The sequence below is a fragment of the Pecten maximus genome, chromosome 3 (assembly GCF_902652985.1).
Source record: "Pecten maximus chromosome 3, xPecMax1.1, whole genome shotgun sequence".
In the NCBI taxonomy this organism is placed as follows: Eukaryota; Metazoa; Mollusca; class Bivalvia; order Pectinida; family Pectinidae; genus Pecten; species Pecten maximus.
In genome coordinates, this window is record NC_047017.1 from 8182917 (window position 1) to 8203392 (window position 20476).

The 20476-nt window shown below is 39.3% G+C and overlaps 1 protein-coding gene across 1 annotated transcript; it reads left to right on the plus strand.

The window, feature by feature from the left end:
- The first annotated feature begins 167 nt into the window (after positions 1-167).
- On the plus strand, positions 168-16184 carry LOC117324594. Its single transcript, XM_033880514.1, has 11 exons — positions 168-281; positions 4320-4398; positions 5179-5378; positions 5775-5941; positions 7623-7801; positions 8673-8708; positions 10134-10238; positions 12012-12149; positions 12517-12627; positions 12809-12976; positions 14335-16184. Exons 2-11 carry the CDS (start codon positions 4338-4340, stop codon positions 15588-15590), a joined length of 2421 nt encoding a protein of 806 aa, XP_033736405.1. The 5' UTR covers positions 168-281; positions 4320-4337; the 3' UTR covers positions 15591-16184.
- The last annotated feature ends 4292 nt before the right edge of the window (positions 16185-20476 follow it).

Genomic DNA, 20476 nt, shown 5'->3' on the forward strand with positions numbered 1-20476 from the left:
TTTATTCTAAACGTAACATAAATCTCATATGGCGGCCTTACAGATCAAAGGGTCAACTGAGGTAAACGGAAATGGCTCATTAGGTGCTCGGTATTGTCTCCAATACAATACCCCCTTTGGGACCCCTCAGGTGTAAAACGGAAGTTTAGGCAATACCGGAATAGAAGCGACAGGTATCAGCTCCCGGAACACACCCGAAATGACCTACCCGTAAATACTGATATCAATAACTTTTGGTTTAAAAAGAATATCCGGGAATACACTTCTTCGGATAAAGCTAGGTAAGGATTTTCAGGTGAAGTGGTCGCGATCACAATAAATCGTGGACAGGTGTGAAATGGTCAGGTGACGTTACGAGTCTGGCTGTCTTACTGTTTTTGTCGGTTGTTTACCTGTGTAATTATTCCTACGTAAGCTATATTGTAATGTAAAATACAGCAGAATTTGAAAGCTGTTGGTAATTAAGAATTTACACCAGGTAAATAGTCTCGATCACGATAGATCAGGGACAGGTATGAAATGGTCAGGTAAGACAACGATTTGTCTGTTTATTGTCAGTTGTTTACATCTGTGTAATTATTACTACGTAAGTTATGTTAATTCACCACCCAAGTACACAAAATAGACAACATATGGGAGAATACCTTAAAACAGGTTAAATGATACCTGAGTATATGTATACATGTATATGTACATTGTCCACATACATATATGTATAACTGCCCAATTATAAGTTCTTACACTAAATTATCTCCCCTTGACCTTACTTCCTACATACATGTACGTGTACCAAAATTATAAAGTTCATTTTACCTATAATTCTAATATTCTAAAATACTTGCACAGGGACTTGACACAGATGCTCAACCTCACAATGAGTTTGTATGTGTACAGCTACTCATTACGTTTTGTGTACAAGGCAGGTTTTAATTAAATGGATCACAGATTATTTCCCCAAGTAATGGTGTACGAATTGTACCTGCTACCCCCATTGCATGATCATACAGGGTTACTAATTTTGAGATTATGATATCTTTTCTCCTTAAACAACCACCTTCCTGCCTTTAGTTAAGTGTTTGCCCCTGTGATGACATCTGCGCTAGCCAAGGCTTCTGATTACGTTACACTCCACGAACCCTTGGCAGATATAGTCGTGTTCAAACCGTCACGCCCTGGAATCCCAGGGCACCCAATCAAATCGCGTTTTACATCCAGGCTTGGTTTCAAAGTAAACAAAAATTGCGGCGCCCAGTGCAGAGCTACATCGTCGACTATGTCATGACATTTTACCTAAAAACAGAGACGTACAATCATTGGGAAACATTCGCAGTGATTGATCAATTTATATAAGTCATTGATCACATATCTCATCAAAATGACACAAGCCTCCATGTGCGTTTGTAAACATCACCGATGAAGTAAATCGGTAACGTTCATTTTGATTGGTCGAAAATTTCATGTGTAAAGGGTGGTAATTTCGAATCTCCGCTAGAGGGCCAGAACTGACGCCTATATCTGCCAAGGGTTCGTGGAGTGTAACGTAATCAGAAGCCTTGGCTAGCGAAGATGCTGTGAGGAAAGCTTTTTTAGGTTCTGTCCCCTGACCGAGGCAGACCATGCCAGAGTCTCAATTATAACATTAATCATCAGTGTTTTGGGAGTGGAATGAATGGTTCGCCCTGTTATCAGTAATGTGACTTGTGTCCTGCTGGGTGTCTGTGGAGTCCTAGCAGTATACTTCAGTGAGGTAGCACTCAAAAGTCGGCAAATGCGGTCTCTGAAATCACACATTCACCACACACATGTAGCTTGTACGTGACGGCAATCCCTCAATGACCATAGCTGTGTTGATAGGACTTTTAGATAATACTGAACAAAACAAAACCCATCAGATTGATCATTGGAGTGGTGGGATGACAAGTTGGGGTCGGATCCCTGGTGGTGACCTTAGGTACTGACCATTGGAGTGGTGGGATGACAAGTTGGGGTCAGATCCCTGGTGGTGACCTTAGGTACTGATCATTGGAGTGGTGGGATGACAAGTTGAGGTTGGATCCCTGGTGGTGACCTTAGGTACTGACCATTGGAGTGGTGGGATGACAAGTTGAGGTTTGGATCCCTGGTGGTGACCTTAGGTACTGACCATTGGAGTGGTGGGATGACAAGTTGAGGTTTGGATCCCTGGTGGTGACCTTAGGTACTAATCATTGGAGTGGTGGGATGACAAGTTGTGGTTTGGATCCCTGGTGGTGACCTTAGATACTGATCATTGGAGTGGTTGGATGACAAGTTGGGGTCAGATCCCTGGTGGTGACCTTAGATACTGATCATTGGAGTGGTGGGATGACAAGTTGGGGTCGGATCCCTGGTGGTGACCTTAGATACTGATCATTGGAGTGGTGGGATGACAAGTTGAGGTTGGATCCCTGGTGGTGACCTTAGGTACTGATCATTGGAGTGGTGGGATGACAAGTTGGGATCGGATCCCTGGTGGTGACCTTAGGTACTGACCATTGGAGTGGTGCGGTGACAAGTTGGGGTCGGATCCCTGGTGGTGACCTTAGGTACTGACCATTGGAGTGGTGGGATGACAAGTTGAGGTTTGGATCCCTGGTGGTGACCTTAGGTACTGATCATTGGAGTGGTTGGATGACAAGTTGGGGTTGGATCCCTGGTGGTGACCTTAGGTACTAATCATTGGAGTGGTGGGATGACAAGTTAGGTTTGGATCCCTGGTGGTGACCGTCGGTACTGATCATTGGAGTGGTGGGATGACAAGTTGGGGTCGGATCCCTGGTGGTGACCTTAGGTACTGATCATTGGAGTGGTGGGATGACAAGTTGGGGTTGGATCCCTGGTGGTGACCTTAGGTACTGATCATTGGAGTGGTGGGATGACAAGTTGAGGTTGGATCCCTGGTGGTGACCTTAGATACTGATCATTGGAGTGGTGGGATGACAAGTTGGGGTCGGATCCCTGGTGGTGACCTTAGATACTGATCATTGGAGTGGTGGGATGACAAGTTGAGGTTGGATCCCTGGTGGTGACCTTAGATACTGATCATTGGAGTGGTGGGATGACAAGTTGAGGTTGGATCCCTGGTGGTGACCTTAGGTACTGACCATTGGAGTGGTGGGATGACAAGTTGAGGTTTGGATCCCTGGTGGTGACCTTAGGTACTGATCATTGGAGTGGTTGGATGACAAGTTGGGGTTGGATCCCTGGTGGTGACCTAAGGTACTGATCATTGGAGTGGTGGGATGACAAGTTGAGGTTTGGATCCCTGGTGGTGACCTTAGATACTGATCATTGGAGTGGTGGGATGACAAGTTGGGATCGGATCCCTGGTGGTGACCTTAGGTACTGATCATTGGAGTGGTGGGATGACAAGTTGGGATCGGATCCCTGGTGGTGACCTTAGGTACTGACCATTGGAGTGGTGCGGTGACAAGTTGGGGTCGGATCCCTGGTGGTGACCTTAGGTACTGACCATTGGAGTGGTGGGATGACAAGTTGAGGTTTGGATCCCTGGTGGTGACCTTAGGTACTGATCATTGGAGTGGTTGGATGACAAGTTGGGGTTGGATCCCTGGTGGTGACCTAAGGTACTGATCATTGGAGTGGTGCGGTGACAAGTTGGGATCGGATCCCTGGTGGTGACCTTAGGTACTGATCATTGGAGTGGTGCGGTGACAAGTTGGGATCGGATCCCTGGTGGTGACCTTAGGTACTGATCATTGGAGTGGTGGGGTGACAAGTTGAGGTTGGATCCCTGGTGGTGACCTTAGGTACTAATCATTGGAGTGGCGGGATGACAAGTTGGGGTTGGATCCCTGGTGGTGACCTTAGGTACTGACCATTGGAGTGGTGGGATGACAATTTGGGGTCGGATCCCTGGTGGTGACCTTAGGTACTACATTGGAGTGGTGGGATGACAAGTTGGGGTTGGATCCCTGGTGGTGACCTTAGGTCCTGGTGGTGACCTTAGGTACTGATCATTGGAGTGGTGGGGTGACAAGTTGGGGTCGGATCCCTGGTGGTGACCTTAGGTACTGATCATTGGAGTGTTGGGATACTTAACAAGTTGAGGTTCATTTTGAAACAGAATACACATCTATTCATCAAGATGTTTCACATCAAGGAGTCACAGGGTTCAGAGGAAACTTGGACTAACGCCTGTAGAAAAGTTATTTGTTTACTTTTTTTTCATAGATATTTATTTTCAGTGGAGTTGTTCAGTGCTAAAGTGAAAGTAGAAATATGCTAAGCAAATAGCAACATAGATTAAGTTAATTAATTTTCATGTCATTCTATTTCAGTGTCCATAGTAACCTGAGATGAGATTGTTTTGGGGGCTTGTGATTGTCCTGTTGTTGGGGTCAGTCACGCTTTGTAGAGGTATGTTCACTGTTATGATACTGTTAATTGTGAAAATTGAATGATATAGAATAATTAAAATGCAGGCCAAATGTAGCAAATCGTCAGAGCAATTTAAACTATGTTCAAATAACTTGCATAATTATAATGAATGGACAATTTTAACCAAAACTGAATGTCTTTATTCATCAATGGTCCATCGCTTGATTTCCCTAGCTGATGTCAAATTTATGTTATGTACATGTTATATACTGGTTTGTCAGATATCTAATCATTGATGGTCTAAGGGGAAGTAACCCCATTCTTGATTTCGATTGTTGTTTATTTTAAAACAGTTTAGTTATAAATCCTGATAAGTTTACTGGCAACTTGTTTATAATTGTTTTTTGGAGAATATTATGGTGATCCTCAAGAATGTTATGTGTGATTTTGTAACAGTTACTATATAACAGCATTGTGGTATATTCATCATATCCATAAGTCAATTTGTATATGTAAGCAAGCATTGACATTGATAATTATATCACAAGTTTATTTTTGTAATCTTATTGGTAATGATTTGTATTCTATTGCCATTGACAGCTCAGAATTACCTCCATTTAGTAAGTTGCTAACTCAATAAGAGTACATTTATAAACATTTTTTTTTTTGCTATTTAAAATGCAAAGAAGATTTTGTTCATAGAGTAAAAAAAATCAGTGTGTGATCAGTATATAAAGATAATTTTTGTTAATTGTACAATGGTTAAACCAAAATTTAAAAAACAAGCAAAAAAAAAAAACAATTACCTCCCCTTTTTAGGATGGCGAGTAGTCCTGAAGGTGGCAGCAGGAGAGGATGTGTCACCAGCATCAAGTTTGTATGATCTTTGGACCTCATCTCACAATCTGAATGATGATGCTGCAGGAATTGCCCAAGTACAAGATTCATACTTTGCCCCAGCTTCACCATCATATAAATCCAGGATTGTCAATAACTGGGCCAAATCCAACATTCAAAATGTAAATTTTCTCTCACTGATTTTACATTAACATTGAATTACAACTGCTGACATATTTTAATTGGCAAAATGTACATAATTACATAATTATATTTGTCTGCAGAATTTGTTTTTTCAGTTTTTCTTTTATATTGATATACATGTTCTTGTAACTCTTGCTATTTCAATAAAGATGCTAACATATTTTTTCCTAAAAACTGAGCACAGAAGAAAACGTTTAGTGATATTTTTAAACTGCATAATAATCAAAGTGCTCAGAAGAAATAATTGTAATATTTTTAAAAATTGTTCAAATATTGATAAAAATGTGAATGTATTTTTATCATCCAATTCATACATATAAATTGACATAAATTAAAGATAATTGTCATTGAATTAAAACTGCCATCTTATTCAGGTGAAGGTTGGTATGTACAGAGACGGAATGGAGGTTGTAAGCATTATATTCAATAGTAGTTGGTCAGACACCATGACCTCTTGGTTTTCTGAGGAGAACATCATTCAACAAGGTCAGCGTTACACTGACCTTTCTCCCGGGACCATTAAAAACTGTAGCGCTGATGGGTAAGTACACTCCATTTATCTATGTCTTAATTTTGATTATCTTGTTAAATCTTTCATTGATTTTTTTTTAATTCTTTGCATAAAAAAATTGAAAATTTGATAATTATTTGATATACAGTAGAGAGAATTCCCTGGAGATAGAATAAGGAAAGATTTCACTTCCTGGTAATTTATGAAATGAATGTAAGTTATGTTTTGTGAATTGAATTAAATATGCTTCCTTGTTCCCTGTTATCAAATAACCAGATGATAATTGGATGTTAAATTTATAAAAAACAAACCAAACCTTTCTGGTTAAGAAATTACAAAATTTACTACAGACAACCTCTCACCCCTCAACCCTCAACCCTCACCTCTCACCCCCCCCCCCCCCTCCCTCACACACACCCCTCCCTCCCTCACACACACCCCTCCCTCAACCCCCCTCCCTCACCAACCACCTCTCACCCCTCACCCCTCACCCCCCCCCTCACCTCTCACCCCACCCATCCCTCACCCCCCCATCCCTCACCCCCCCTCCCTCACACACACCCCTCCCTCAACCCCCCTCCCTCACCAACCACCTCTCACCCCTAACCCCCCACCTCTCACCCCTCACCCCGACCTCTCACCCCTCATCCCTACCCCCCACCTCTCACCCCGACCTCTCACCCTCAACCCCTCACCCCTACCCCTCACCCCCACCTCTCACCCCTCACACCGACATCTCACCCCTCGCCCCTACCCCTCACCTCTCACCCCTACCCCTCACCCCTCACCACCACCTCTCACTCCTCACCCCTCACACAGACCTCTCATCCTCACCCTCACCCTCACCCCTACCCCCACCTCTCACTCCTCATCCCTACCGCTCACCTCCCACCCCTCACCCTGACCTCTCACCCCTTCTCCTCACCTCTCGCCCCTACCCCTCACCCCCACCTCTCACCCCTCACCCCACCTCTCACCCCTCACCCCTCACCTTTCACCCCTCACCTCTCACCCCCACCTCTCCCCCTTCACCCTGACCTCTCACTTCTACTCCTCACCTCTGGCCCCTACCCCTCACCCCTCACCCCACCTCTCACCCCTCACCTCTCACCCCTCACCTTTCACCCCTCACCTCTCACCCCCACCTCTCACCCCTCACCTTTCACCCCACCTCTCACCCCCACCTCTCACCCCTCACCTCTCACCCCTCACCCCTCACCCCTCACCTTTCACCCCTCACCTCTCACCCCCACCTCTCACCCCCACCTCTCACCCCTCACCCTCTCACCCCTCACCTTTCACCCCTCACCTCTCACCCCTCACCTCTACCCACCCATATAAATGACAAGTTTCCTGTGATACAGGCAATGACCATATTGGTCAGCAGATAAATCCCTTTCTCCAGATAAGTCCACATTTTTCATTTTTAGCAAAATCATCAATTTCAAAACAGTAAGCTTAAAGTGGTTCATAATTAATTAAAAAGATTCATAAAAAAATCAATACTTAACTTTATATCTAGGGGAAGGGGCTTAATTGAGGATGAATACATGTAAATAAATGACCAATTTCTGTGGCACAAAGAGAACTGATTTATTTATACAATAACTGTACTTGTGCTATAGTAAAGTGATATCCCCATTATCAACTGCACAATTTGAACATTAATATAAAATTTTCAAATTTACAAAATGGTTCTTCTGTTCGCTAGCCAATCTGATAAAGGACACCGCTTCCTCATTACATCCACAACCTCCACAGCCTGCGACGTCATGAGTGGCTGGATGGTCGTAATAGACAAGGGTCGTACAGGACAGTGTCACTGGGACTATGGATATGAAATGCCATTTTTCTTGTACTCTCCAAACAGAACCAGTACAACCATGTTGAGTAAGTCCCTATTAATTTATCAGCAGCTTTTGCAAGCCAGTTTAATTCCCATTTATCTGTCTAATTTTCGATACTAGTGTAAATGACCTTGCTTATAAGTCAAATTCATGCTTTGTGACTTTTAGAGCCATCTTTGACTGAATTGTCACGGGGTACATAACGCCGACAATGACATATACATGTATTCCTTAAATCATTTTGAGGTCATGATTCCTGTAATGTAACATTTAAGTCCTCAGTTTAAAAAGTAATTAACTTAAGGTCATTGCATTTTCTGGGAAATTATAAAACAAACATATTTGCTCCATGATTTATTCACAATTTAATTCTTTATTTTTTTATTTGATATGTCTTCAAAGACAGTGGAAAAGGTATATTTAATATACACTTCACTGATGATCTCTGATTAATTGAGAATCCAGCTACAGTCAAATGTAATTGTGACATTTTACTGTGGTAGTACAGCCGTATTATACATGTACTCCTCTAGACCACCTGTCCAGTATAGACTGCAGTGATAACAGTGTTAGATTCATTCTTTGCTGGGAGGTCGAAAAGTGACTAGCTAGATGGGTATCCATGTAATTTCAATAGAAAGAACATAAACTGTCATCAACCGTGCCAGACAAGTTACATGTCGGCCCAGTAGTGTTGTAAAAAACCCATAACGGTCTTACATCACATCATACATGACCGTAGGCCGGTGGTTTTTCTCCGGGTACTCCGGCTTTCCTCCACCTCCAAAACCTGGCACGTCCTTAAATGACCCTGGCTGTTAATAGGACGTTAAACAAAAACAAACAAACAAACAAACATCACATCATGTGACTTACTCAAGGGTTATTACTCGTGACAATTATTTTTTTTGCAGAAATGGTCACCGCTAGCGTTTTCGTTATTTTTGTGGGTAAGTAAGAACCGCCCCCGCCCTTCCACTTTTTAATTTCCTACCGAAAACTTGATACAGTGCAACTTCCGAAAACCGAACCTTCTAAAAACCGAACACCTCTGAATACCGAACGAATTGTCATTGTACGGAATTGGTCCTTCTTTATTATAGTATTAAAAAACTTCCAAATACCGATCCCTCTGAATTCCGAACACCGGACTGATTTTGTGTCCGGTTCCTGTTAAAATATACCAAAAATTACTTCTGAAAACCGGCCTTACCTGAGCGATTATGACACGAGGTCAGGCCAGTCAACCGTGAAACAACAACTGTGACGGGTATTGTGTGAAGCCTTATTGTCTCGGGACCTACGTGGGTGATTTGTACAGGTATCCAATATATACCCCAAAGGGGCATTATGACGGAAGGCCTAGTGTATAATCAACACGACAATTATGAAACGATGCCACACTTCATTAAAGCGCGTCGGTTCGTTTATCTTCTCAATGCAAGTAGAGCTGGAAGCCTGAGTTTCGCATTTAATTTACATTAGGCCCAAAAGGGGTTGTTTTCGTAAAGAAGCCCGTGATGTTTTCTTAGACAACAGCGATGTCGGAAATACGACCAGTATCATCTGATCAATTGATATTGATATTGAAACAAAACATCTTCACACCCTTTAATATTATTTGATGTGTAAAATATTCCGTATCGGACTATTGGCCCCATCCACATGACGGAAGCTTCACCGGATGTAACAAAATGTAGGCCGATCGTAAAGTGTAGTTGTACATGTGAAAATACTGTTTAAAACTATTGTTATAGTCATTTGCCTTTCTTATATATTCTGCAATATATACATTGATTAACTTTCATAATATGCATATTATTCAGACAATCCAAATTGTCTAAGTATGTACGTGCCGTTTTGTAATCGGGTGCATTCTAATAAAACATCGTCCAACCAATTATATCCGGAATTTGACCGGTCATTTTTCGATCAACTTCTCCAAACCGAACCCTCTATAAACCGAACAAATAGTCATGTCCCATGCATGTTCGGTTTATAGAGGTTCCACTGTATTTAGAATAAATGATAATTATCGTAAGTTTTGTGGTAATGTTTGCTGTGAATTTAATTTCACTGTGGTCATTTAATATAGGATCGAGAGGAAAAAATACCTGGTGAAATTATATGTACAAACAGATATATGAAAATGCTCACTGCAGAATGTTAATAACATGGCGTGGTTGTTAGAAACTTTATACCCACAAACTATGAGGTAGTTCTGACTGTGAAAACTGCAAAATGTTAGCCTCTGTGAAATTTCAACAACAATATAGCCCTGTATATTGTTTAAAAACCATACGCGTTAGAATCACTGAAAGTTTATAAACTATGCTATTGTAAAGAAATATTAATTTGATTTGATTATTTTTCAGACGACTGTGTTGACAACCCTTGCCAATCGGGTGGGACCTGTCATAATAACCTGGGAGTGACCCACTGTGTTTGTACTGACCAGAACTATGGCTACACCTGTGAGAGTAAGTTTATACTGACCAGTGGTCAAAATTGTAATGCATGTTTCCAGTTCTTTAACCTTAATGTTAGAAACTGTATGTATAAACAATGAGACTTACATGCATATGGCGGTTCTTTTGAAAAATCTAACCATCAAAAGATCCTCCTTGTTTGGCAGCTGTTTTATTGACCCATTACCATGGCAGGTTTGTCTAGAGTTTATACTGACCAATGGTCAAAATTGTAATGCAAGGGTAATCTCTATGTGGAAAGGTAGATACACCTTCCATATTACAATCTTGTTCAAACTTAATCAAATTCAAACTTCACACATAGTTTTCCTATTGGTTGTGCTTACTTGAGATTGCTTTTCAGGTCAAGGTCACTATTAGGCATACATGCCATACCTCCTGGCGTGAGACAAAATCTCCCTTATTTTCAAGTCATTTATTGGCTCCCGGGAGGAGATCCTGAATTCCTGTATATTCCCTCCAGTATTTTAACCAACGCCATTTTTGTTTACAACTCAGTAGTTTTGGGCTACATTAAGTGATTATATGAGCGATCTGTTCGTGTGATCACTCAGTCAAAATAGCAGAGACCAATTTTCTATCCAAACTAATTCAGTTCAGATAAGATCTTGATCTCCACCAAATCAAAAGATCAAAGGTTACATTGTTGGTGCCAATGTCACCATTACTGGAAATTACAAAACAATCCTTTAACAGCAAACCAATTAAGGTGTGCATTAGTATCATTCATTTGTTCAGCATTAATTACATTGTTAAATATTGAAAAGTTCATATGTGAGCTGGAAATGATAATTATTGTTGAGGATCTGAAATAAATTCTGATATTGCATGATTTTATTCTGGTATGGACCTTCACAAAATTGACACTTCCTCACTTTTGGCCTTTGGTTGAGTTTGCCCCTGGTCCTGGTTTTGGATTCTGTCCCCTACTAGTCAGGGAATTTAGAATGGTAGTTACTGTTCCTGCTTAAGGTTCAGTACTTTTGGAGTGGTGCGACTGGTTGCCCAATGTCAGTAAAATGTGACTGTTTGAGGTGTCTTGTTTGCCAAACGAGTGTGTAAACGTAGTTTTTGCTTCTTCTGCTTAATGCTCAGCATTTTGGGAGTGGGACGACTGGTTTGCCCATTGTCAGTTTAATGTAACTGGGTGAGGTGTCTTGTTCACCAAACGAGTGTCTAAATGAAGTTTTTGTTTCTTCTGCTTAATGCTCAGCATTTTAGGAGTGCAGGGACAACTGGTTTGCCCGTTGTCAGTATAATGTGACTGTATAAGGTGTCCTACTTTAGTGGCAATATAAGTACAGTTCGGTGAGGTCGCACTATAAAGTCAGCATCAGTGCCACAATATCACAATGACAAAAACACAAACGTACCACAGCTCCTCACAACACTCACACCACATGCAGCTCACACACAGGGGTCCATCCATGTATAACAATGCTTTTGATAGGCCTTTAAACTTTACAAAAGCGTTTGGTTTGGTTTGTTTTTGTTTAACGTCCTATTAACAGCCAGGGTCATTTAAGAACGTTCCAGGTTTTGGAGGTGGAGGAAAGCCGGAGTACCAAGAGAAAAACCACAGGCCTATGGTCAGTACGTACCTGGCAACTGCCCCACGTAGGTTTTGAACTCGCAACCCAGAGGTGGAGGGCTAGTGATAAAGTGTCGGGACACCTTAACCACTCGGCCCTTTACAAAAGCCAAACCAATCGCAAACTAGACATTGAATATGCTTTATTGTTCTGATTTGTTTTCCTTTTGTAGCTGTTTGTCCCTGTCAGTATGGGACCTGTGTGAAGGAACCAGCCAACAGTGGATCTGATTCTAGGATCTTTGAAATCGGCGGAGAGAAACTGTCCTGCAACTGTACGACAGGGTACACTGGAGTCCATTGCGACCAAGGTAGGAAACAGTAATTTTTTTTTTAAAGTTACAAAAACATAGCTTTAGCGGAAAAATAACTAATGCGAGTTAAAGAAATAGCGTATACAACAACCACGAGTTTGTGTGACCTGTTTCTTACCACATTAAAAAAGCTCAATTCTGAGGATGAATTGTATGGCAGCTGTTTTAGGATAAAAGACTGAAACTACTTAAGGGCAAAAGAATTGCAGTCACCTGTAACTGTAGAGAAAAAACTAGACATATGGTCAGCAGAGTATCCTCTTCTTATCAATGTGAATTACAGTTAAGTTTACTCAATAGTATTTTGTTGCTGTTTTTGTGCACTCAAAAAATAGAAAGAATTATTTATTGTGTATTTGAACAGACATTGATGACTGTTTGGGAGACCCCTGTTCAAATGGTGGAGTCTGTGTTGACGGTGTCCAGTCCTATATCTGTGAATGTCCTGTTGGTTACCATGGCACCCATTGTGAACGTAAGTTTGTGCAGACATACTTTCAGTTTTCATTTCAATATTGGTTTGGAATTATGAAATTAGAAAAAATTAGAAAAAAATATTAAAATACAATTGAATTTTTAAATAGATATTTAAATTAATATTGTTCTGAACAAACAGTTTGAAGTGACCTGAACTGGTGAATATTTTTCATCTACAGTAACAAGAGACAAGGAAATTACCATTCAGAGTACCACTGGGGCGATCGTCGCTGTAGCCGTGGTTGTCCCCCTTGTTGTCATTGTCATCATCCTTGTGGTCGTCTACGGGATCTACATCAAACGTAACCCTGATGGATATGGCCGTGCGACTATCTACAAACATTCAGGTGACAAATCCGAGATAAATTTAATTAGATACATATTTATCCAATAGGAGTACTCCGGGTTCGTCGATAACGACCTACCTGAAAAGCGACTTAATTCCAACAAAACCATATGATCAGATACATTTCCTCCTGAACCAACCCTATAGATATTCCTATTTTTGGAGTCTTCCACGAGGATTTCAATATTTTAATGGGATAACACTTAATTGGTAGATGATAAAATATGTTACGGTTTGATTTTTCAATTGTCCCCTTGTAACGAAGTAGGGGGGGGGGGGGGGGGGGTTACATTGCATTATCGTTCTGTTCATATGTAGGTGGTTGGGTGAGTATGTTTGCCTTTGTCAGAGCTCTAGCAATTTCATTTTTGATCGGATTTGGATTCAAACTTCATATAACAGTCAAGTATATGAAAATACCTTGAAAGAGAGGGTGCCAAGGTCAAGAGTAAGGTCACTGTTACTATTTATAGTAAATCTTTGTCAGTGCTCCAATAACTGAAATAATTATCTTTTTAGCAGATTTTGATCAAATTTCATTTAATGGTCAAGGTTGAGGTAATTGTTACTATTTTAAGACTATCCCTGCTTAGGCAACTTCATTTTCAAACAGATATATTGATCAAACTTCATAGATTGATCAAGTATTAGAAATATATTTCCTCAAACAAGTTGGTCTCTAGGCTTATCACAGGAATATTTCAACAGTTCTCCTATATAACACAATTGTGCCTTACACACAAAAATAACTCAACAATCATATAAATTGCAAGGCGGGACCACGCCCGGACTGAATCACAGGAATATTTCAGCAGTTATTATAACTGAGGAGATTTGCTTCGCTTGAAATGCCTTGTTCACATTGGTGCCGTGTTTGATTCTATTATACCAAACATGCAAGTCCTGTCAGCTGGCCTCAAATACTTGTTTTTATTACATAACAATTAGCAAGATCATGTCATTCATGAACAGAATTATGTTAAACAGTTGATACACAGCTTTGTATTTCTGTACGTTGTCTTCAATCTTACTGCATGTAAAAGGCTTCTTTCCAAAGGACATTAGAAGAATCCAAAAATTTAAAATTTAAAGATTCAACTTTTATTTTTGAAATATTTAGTAGAAAATATCTGATGGCAGTATGAAGCCTTGAACTAACTCAAACTTAATGTCCTATTTTTAATTTTTTGAGACATCTGTGTAGAAATATTGTTAAAATAATTGTTACCACAGATTTTCAGTTGATTGTTGATGGTGAAATTATTTCTTCGCCCTGTTCATCAAATCAATAGTATATGAAATGAAATAAGAAAACAATCTTTTGGATTAAATACAAAAAATGATCCTCTAATGTTTCAGCTATAGCAAGAGACTTCGTCCGACGCAGTTTCCGCAGGATTTCTGGTCGGAGAACCCGTCAGAATAAGGATCAATCTTTAAAGGAAACGACAAAAGACAACAAAAAAATAATTTCATCAGAGCAAATTACGTTTGAATATGATAACTCTGGATTCAGAGAAGGGGATGTTGATGATGGTTTTGGCGATGGAGATAGTTCAAAGCGAGGCTACAGTAGGCAGGATTCAGAACACATTGATCTCACCCCTGAGGACCAGTCAGTTATTTCTGGCGAATCTGTCAGAACAAAAACGCCCCCACATGTTGTTGGGTACACAAAGTACTTGGATCCTCGTTCCACAGGCAGATCACACAGTACAAGTCCAAGATTTGATATGGAACACCCTTATCCTGAAAGTAGTCAAGATTCAAATACCAGTGGCTCCCTCTACCAGGAAATGAATCCAGGTCTGACACCAGACTATGGTCCGGCTTATCAACCTGAAACTTCATCTCACCAAGATGGCGTTTCTATCCAGCTGAAGACCTCTAGTGCTCCACGTCTCGAGTCCAAACGCCCTGAGGCAGCTCCACGGAATAACAGGGAACATAAAAATCAAAATGTTGTACCCCCGTCTAATGATCGCTATAATCCAGACATTCAAAGAAGATCTGACGATAGATATAATCCAGATCCACGGTCCAGCGACCGTAACAAACCTGACATTGTACCACATGACAACCAAGGTGGTTACCCGCGTTCAAATGATCGTTATAATCTGGACGCACAACCTGTCGTCAGATATAAACCTCCATCCCAATCAGATGACCGTTACAACACAGACAATCAGTCAAGGTCGAATGACCGGTATAACCCCGACGTTCAGCCTCCTGCCAGAGTGCAGTCTCGACCTGACGATCGTTACAATAGTCCCCACTCAACTGAGCAACACACTGCAAGCTCCAAACCACGTCCAGTTAAATTAGACTTTGATGCTGACCCGAGAAACAGACACCCAGCAAGACATACACCTACTAGAGAGAATCGTCCATCCGTTGGTTATTCTCCCAGAAATCCCACCACCCCAGGGTATTCCCCAGGAAACCCGACCTCCCCAGGGTATTCCCCAGGAAACCCCACCTCCCCAGGGTATTCCCCAGGAAACCCTACCTCCAGGTCCTATCCTCAGCATGCCAGGTCCCCTCGCCAGGAATCTCCACCCCAGGGCAAGATGATCCTGGATGATGGAGAACCCATTCGGGAAATTAGCATTTAGTGATAAATGGATATAACACCTATCAACTCTCACACACATCTATCAACTCTTAACACACCTGTCGACTCACACACACCTACCAATTCTCACACACACCTGTCAACTCTCACACACACCTGCCAACTCTCACACACACCTGTCAACTCTCGCATACACTGCCAACTCTCACACACACCTGTCAACTCTCGCATACACCTGTCAACTCTCACACACACCTACCAACTCTCACACACACCTGTCGACTCACACACACCTGCCAACTCTCACACACACCTGTCAACTCTCACACACACCTGCCAATTCTCACACACACCTGTCAACTCTCACATACACCTGCCAACTCTCACACACACCTGCCAATTCTCACACACACCTGTCAACCCTCACACACATCTATCAACTCTCACACACACCTGTCAACTCTCACATACACCTGCCAACTCTCACACACACCTGCCAACTCTCATACACACATGTCAACTCTCACATACACCTGTCGACTCTCACATACACCTGCCAACTCTCACACACACCTGTCAACTCTCACACACCTGTCAACTCACACACACACTTGTCAACTCACACACACACACACCTGTCGACTCACACACACACATCTGTCAACTCTCACACACACACCTGTCAACTCACACACACACCTGTCAACTCACACACACACCTGCCAACTCTCACACACACCTGTCAACTCTCGCATACACCTGCCAACTCTCACACACACCTGTCAACTCTCGCATACACCTGTCAACTCTCACACACACCTACCAACTCTCACACACACCTGTCGACTCACACACACCTGCCAACTCTCACACACACCTGTCAACTCTCACACACACCTGCCAATTCTCACACACACCTGTCAACTCTCACATACACCTGCCAACTCTCACACACACCTGCCAATTCTCACACACACCTGTCAACCCTCACACACATCTATCAACTCTCACACACACCTGTCAACTCTCACATACACCTGCCAACTCTCACATACACCTGCCAACTCTCACACACACCTGCCAACTCTCATACACACATGTCAACTCTCACATACACCTGTCGACTCTCACATACACCTGCCAACTCTCACACACACCTGTCAACTCTCACACACCTGTCAACTCACACACACACTTGTCAACTCACACACACACACCTGTCGACTCACACACACACATCTGTCAACTCTCACACACACACCTGTCAACTCACACACACACCTGTCAACTCACACACACACCTGCCAACTCTTATACAAATCTCCTGGCCTTTAATTCACTGCCATCTGTTTACTCTCATGATCAGGATTTGAGTCCCAAGATATCTTGCCAATTATTTTAAGTACTTAAAATCTTACAATATTCATCTTTATATGCTCTTATCATTCCCATCTTTGATGTAAACTCTTAATGTAGAGTTCTATAGGAACTAAGGATACTTTCTAGGTGATCATGAGTAGGTTTTTTTGTCAGCAGCTATACTTAGTACTTATTGAGCACAAACTTATGAACAGAAATTCTAATTATGATTGATAATCAATACAGAGTTTCATATTATCACAAATTTTGAAATATTTACATCATAGTCATTAAAATATCTTTACTTTTATATTTATAATTCTAATTTACAATACACATGTTTAATATTACATATTTATACAACTATAAATATAGTTATAATATACAAATGCACATATCAAAATATCATTGCAGATATTTCATCTCTTCCCATGTTATAATGAGTAGAGTCAAATATATTTGGCCAAAGGTGCTTGTATTTTACTGTGCGAGGTGTTGCACCAAAACATGTACATAATTCCAATATACACTGCAGTCTTAATCAGAATTTGTTCCTTTTTCACACATTTTGTTTAACAGAATGTTGTCGATTACATTGTTTGTATATTAAGTAGGAAAATAAGATTTTTGAAATCAATTAAAAAAATTCTTTACTTTTACGTAGATAATATCTGTTTCTTCATAAATAGTTGTGGTATTTTGTAAATTTTCATTGTCATTCAATTTAAAAGAAAAAATCAAAAGTTTTAAAAGGTTGTCAAACGGACTTCACTTTCTCATGTCCCAGGATAAGAAATTAACCCCAGGGCTGGACACTCTGGGGTTATTTTTTCATTCTTGAGTCGTAGGAATGTATATAAAGGTCCTGACTCAAAATTACAAACATGCACCTCTTAAAACCAAATACCAAATTAAGTCAAAATTAACCGACATGCATGTATGGCAAGTGAAGTTGTCATTTATTCATGGAGCAATGTTGATCTAACACTACGTCAAATTACATAAGATATCTCATTTATAACAGAAGATATCTTATTTATTACATAAGATATCTCATTTATAACAGAAGATATCTTATTTATTACATAAGATATCTCATTTATAACAGAAGATATCTTATTTATTACATAAGATATCTCATTTATAACAGAAGATATCTTATTTATTACATAAGATATCTAATTTATAACAGAAGATATCTTATTTATTACATAAGATATCTCATTTATTATAGAAGATATCTTATTTATATATTATCTATTATATAAGATATAATTTATTATAGAAGATATCTTATTTATATCTTATTTATATCTTATTTATTACATAAGATATTTCATTTGTTATTGAAGATATCTTACTTATTATATAGGATATCTCATTTATTATTAGAAATATCTTATTCATAATGTAAGATATTTCATTTATTATATATCTTATTTATCATACGATATCTTATTTAAGTTCATGAGATATCTAACGTTTTTATGACATATGTTATACAGATACCTTATAAAAGATATGATATCTCATAGTATATAAGATATCTTATGATTGTGATTTTGTTTGTTAATGGATCAACATTGCTCCATTAATATTGCTCCATTAATAAATGATAACTTACATGTACATGTAGCTTGTCATATACATGTTAAGGAGCTGAAATCTCTATATATTTGTCCATTATGTCCAAGTAGTACCGCTACTTACAAATGTATTATCATCTCAATTTTCATAAAACATGACATCCAAGATTTAGTATACATGTACTCTCAATATTTGAGAATCATGTAATTGATTTTACCCTTAGGGATAATGTAATATTGTTTCATAATCATTTATTATATTTTCTAACGTCGTCTTAAAAGAATAAAGATTAATTGTGAAGTAGAGCAAACAAAACATTAATCAATATTTTTAATTCCCTGACCAGACATGAAAATAATTAGGACCCATGCCTGATGATGAATGGTTTCCCGGGGTTACCGTGACGTCATTCCAGTCTCCTGCATGCTTCCGTCTGAGACAACTTAATATCTAATTTAATTCTTTATTAATCTTCAGAATTACATCTCATCGATTAATTAATGATAATAATATTATAATTTAATTATATAATGATAATTTATAATACCATGAAGTTTTTTTTTTTAATTATCAGAATATTTGAAGCGCATCTTTAATATTAATGATGTCAGACTACTTGGATTGGAAGCGGTCTCAATGGCCAGGTATATGGATATCGAAAGGATATTTATTTAAATTAAACTTAAATTATTGATATTTTTACATCACTTCAGATCAAAGTAAAAACAAGAATGTGCTGATCAAATTAATTATTATAGTCCATTTACCGGTGCTCTGATTGGTGGCTTTACCGCCATCAAATGTATGTTTTATATAGATATATCTCAGCCGTCCAGGATCATATCAATTTGGAATCGTTTTTAAAGCATGTTGAACAGGTTTTAAAAATGGCTTTTATAATTGAGCAATTTTAATCATAATGTAATTTCACGTCCTATCTAATGTAATCACACACGTTAATGAGAATTTTTTTCTGTAAATCTTAAAATTGACATATTTTTACATTTGGAATTTTTAATACTTAAAAATGGATTGTCTGGTTTTATTCTCCTTGTGCTTTTTCTAAGGTCTTTTTTTGCAAATTTGATTTTTTGTTCTGACATATTTGACCCTTGTTTAATCGATTTTGAGTTAGAATGATCGTTTCGTTTTCATTGTCGGTATTCTGGGTAATTTGTTGATTTTTATCTCAATGTCCATTTATATAAGATCCACTGAAAAAAACTTTCCAAACAGATTGACAGATTAGAACTTTCCTTAATCAAATATCAACACGGAGCTGAGAGTTTGTAATTTAAGTGGGAAAAATGAATGTATTTTTAAGCTTTAATTGAAATAGTTGAAATATTGTACAAAGAAAGCTACTTATGCAAACCTTACTATGGCCAAAAAGAATTTTTGAACTAAATAACTTTCTCATTTTATATTAAAATGATATTTTTGATTTTAAAAAAATGTCATGTCTCTCTGAATATATGATATTACTTATCTGTTATTGAATACACATCATGGGACCTACCTAAAATGTCGCCTGTCAATCAGTATCGACACATGTCCAGAGCCGGTCTACCTTGGAAGACCATCTATCTATAACAATTATAATGCATAAGAATCCTATTTAGTTATAGCCTTTTTAAAAGACGGAATGTGTATTCGGATCAGTTTTTCACTCGGATAAATAGCCTTGATACATGTACATGTAGACGGTTTTAAATGCCCCCCCCCCCCATTGAGGTATGAATACTAAACATTTAAAACTTTTACGAAACAGTTTTACCAACTGATACTAATATCTTATAAAGCCTTTGTATACAGGTTTTTCTGTATGTTATTATATCAATTCTAGAGATATTTATGTATTTTTTTACGATTTAATTCGAGGAGGGACTTTAATATATCGGAAGTATTTATCCAAAAGTTTTAAACAAGAGATAAACTTCATGTGTGTTTTGTTTCTAAGATTTACATAGAATAGTTACC

Bases quoted from the DNA above. Each gene is read 5' to 3' on its own strand.
- LOC117324594 (XM_033880514.1), top strand. From the start codon at position 4,338: ATGAGATTGTTTTGGGGGCTTGTGATTGTCCTGTTGTTGGGGTCAGTC. The intron at 5,379-5,774 runs GTAAATTTTCTC...CATCTTATTCAG, and splicing joins CCAAATCCAACATTCAAAAT to GTGAAGGTTGGTATGTACAG. The intron at 12,628-12,808 runs GTAAGTTTGTGC...TTTCATCTACAG, and splicing joins CCATGGCACCCATTGTGAAC to TAACAAGAGACAAGGAAATT.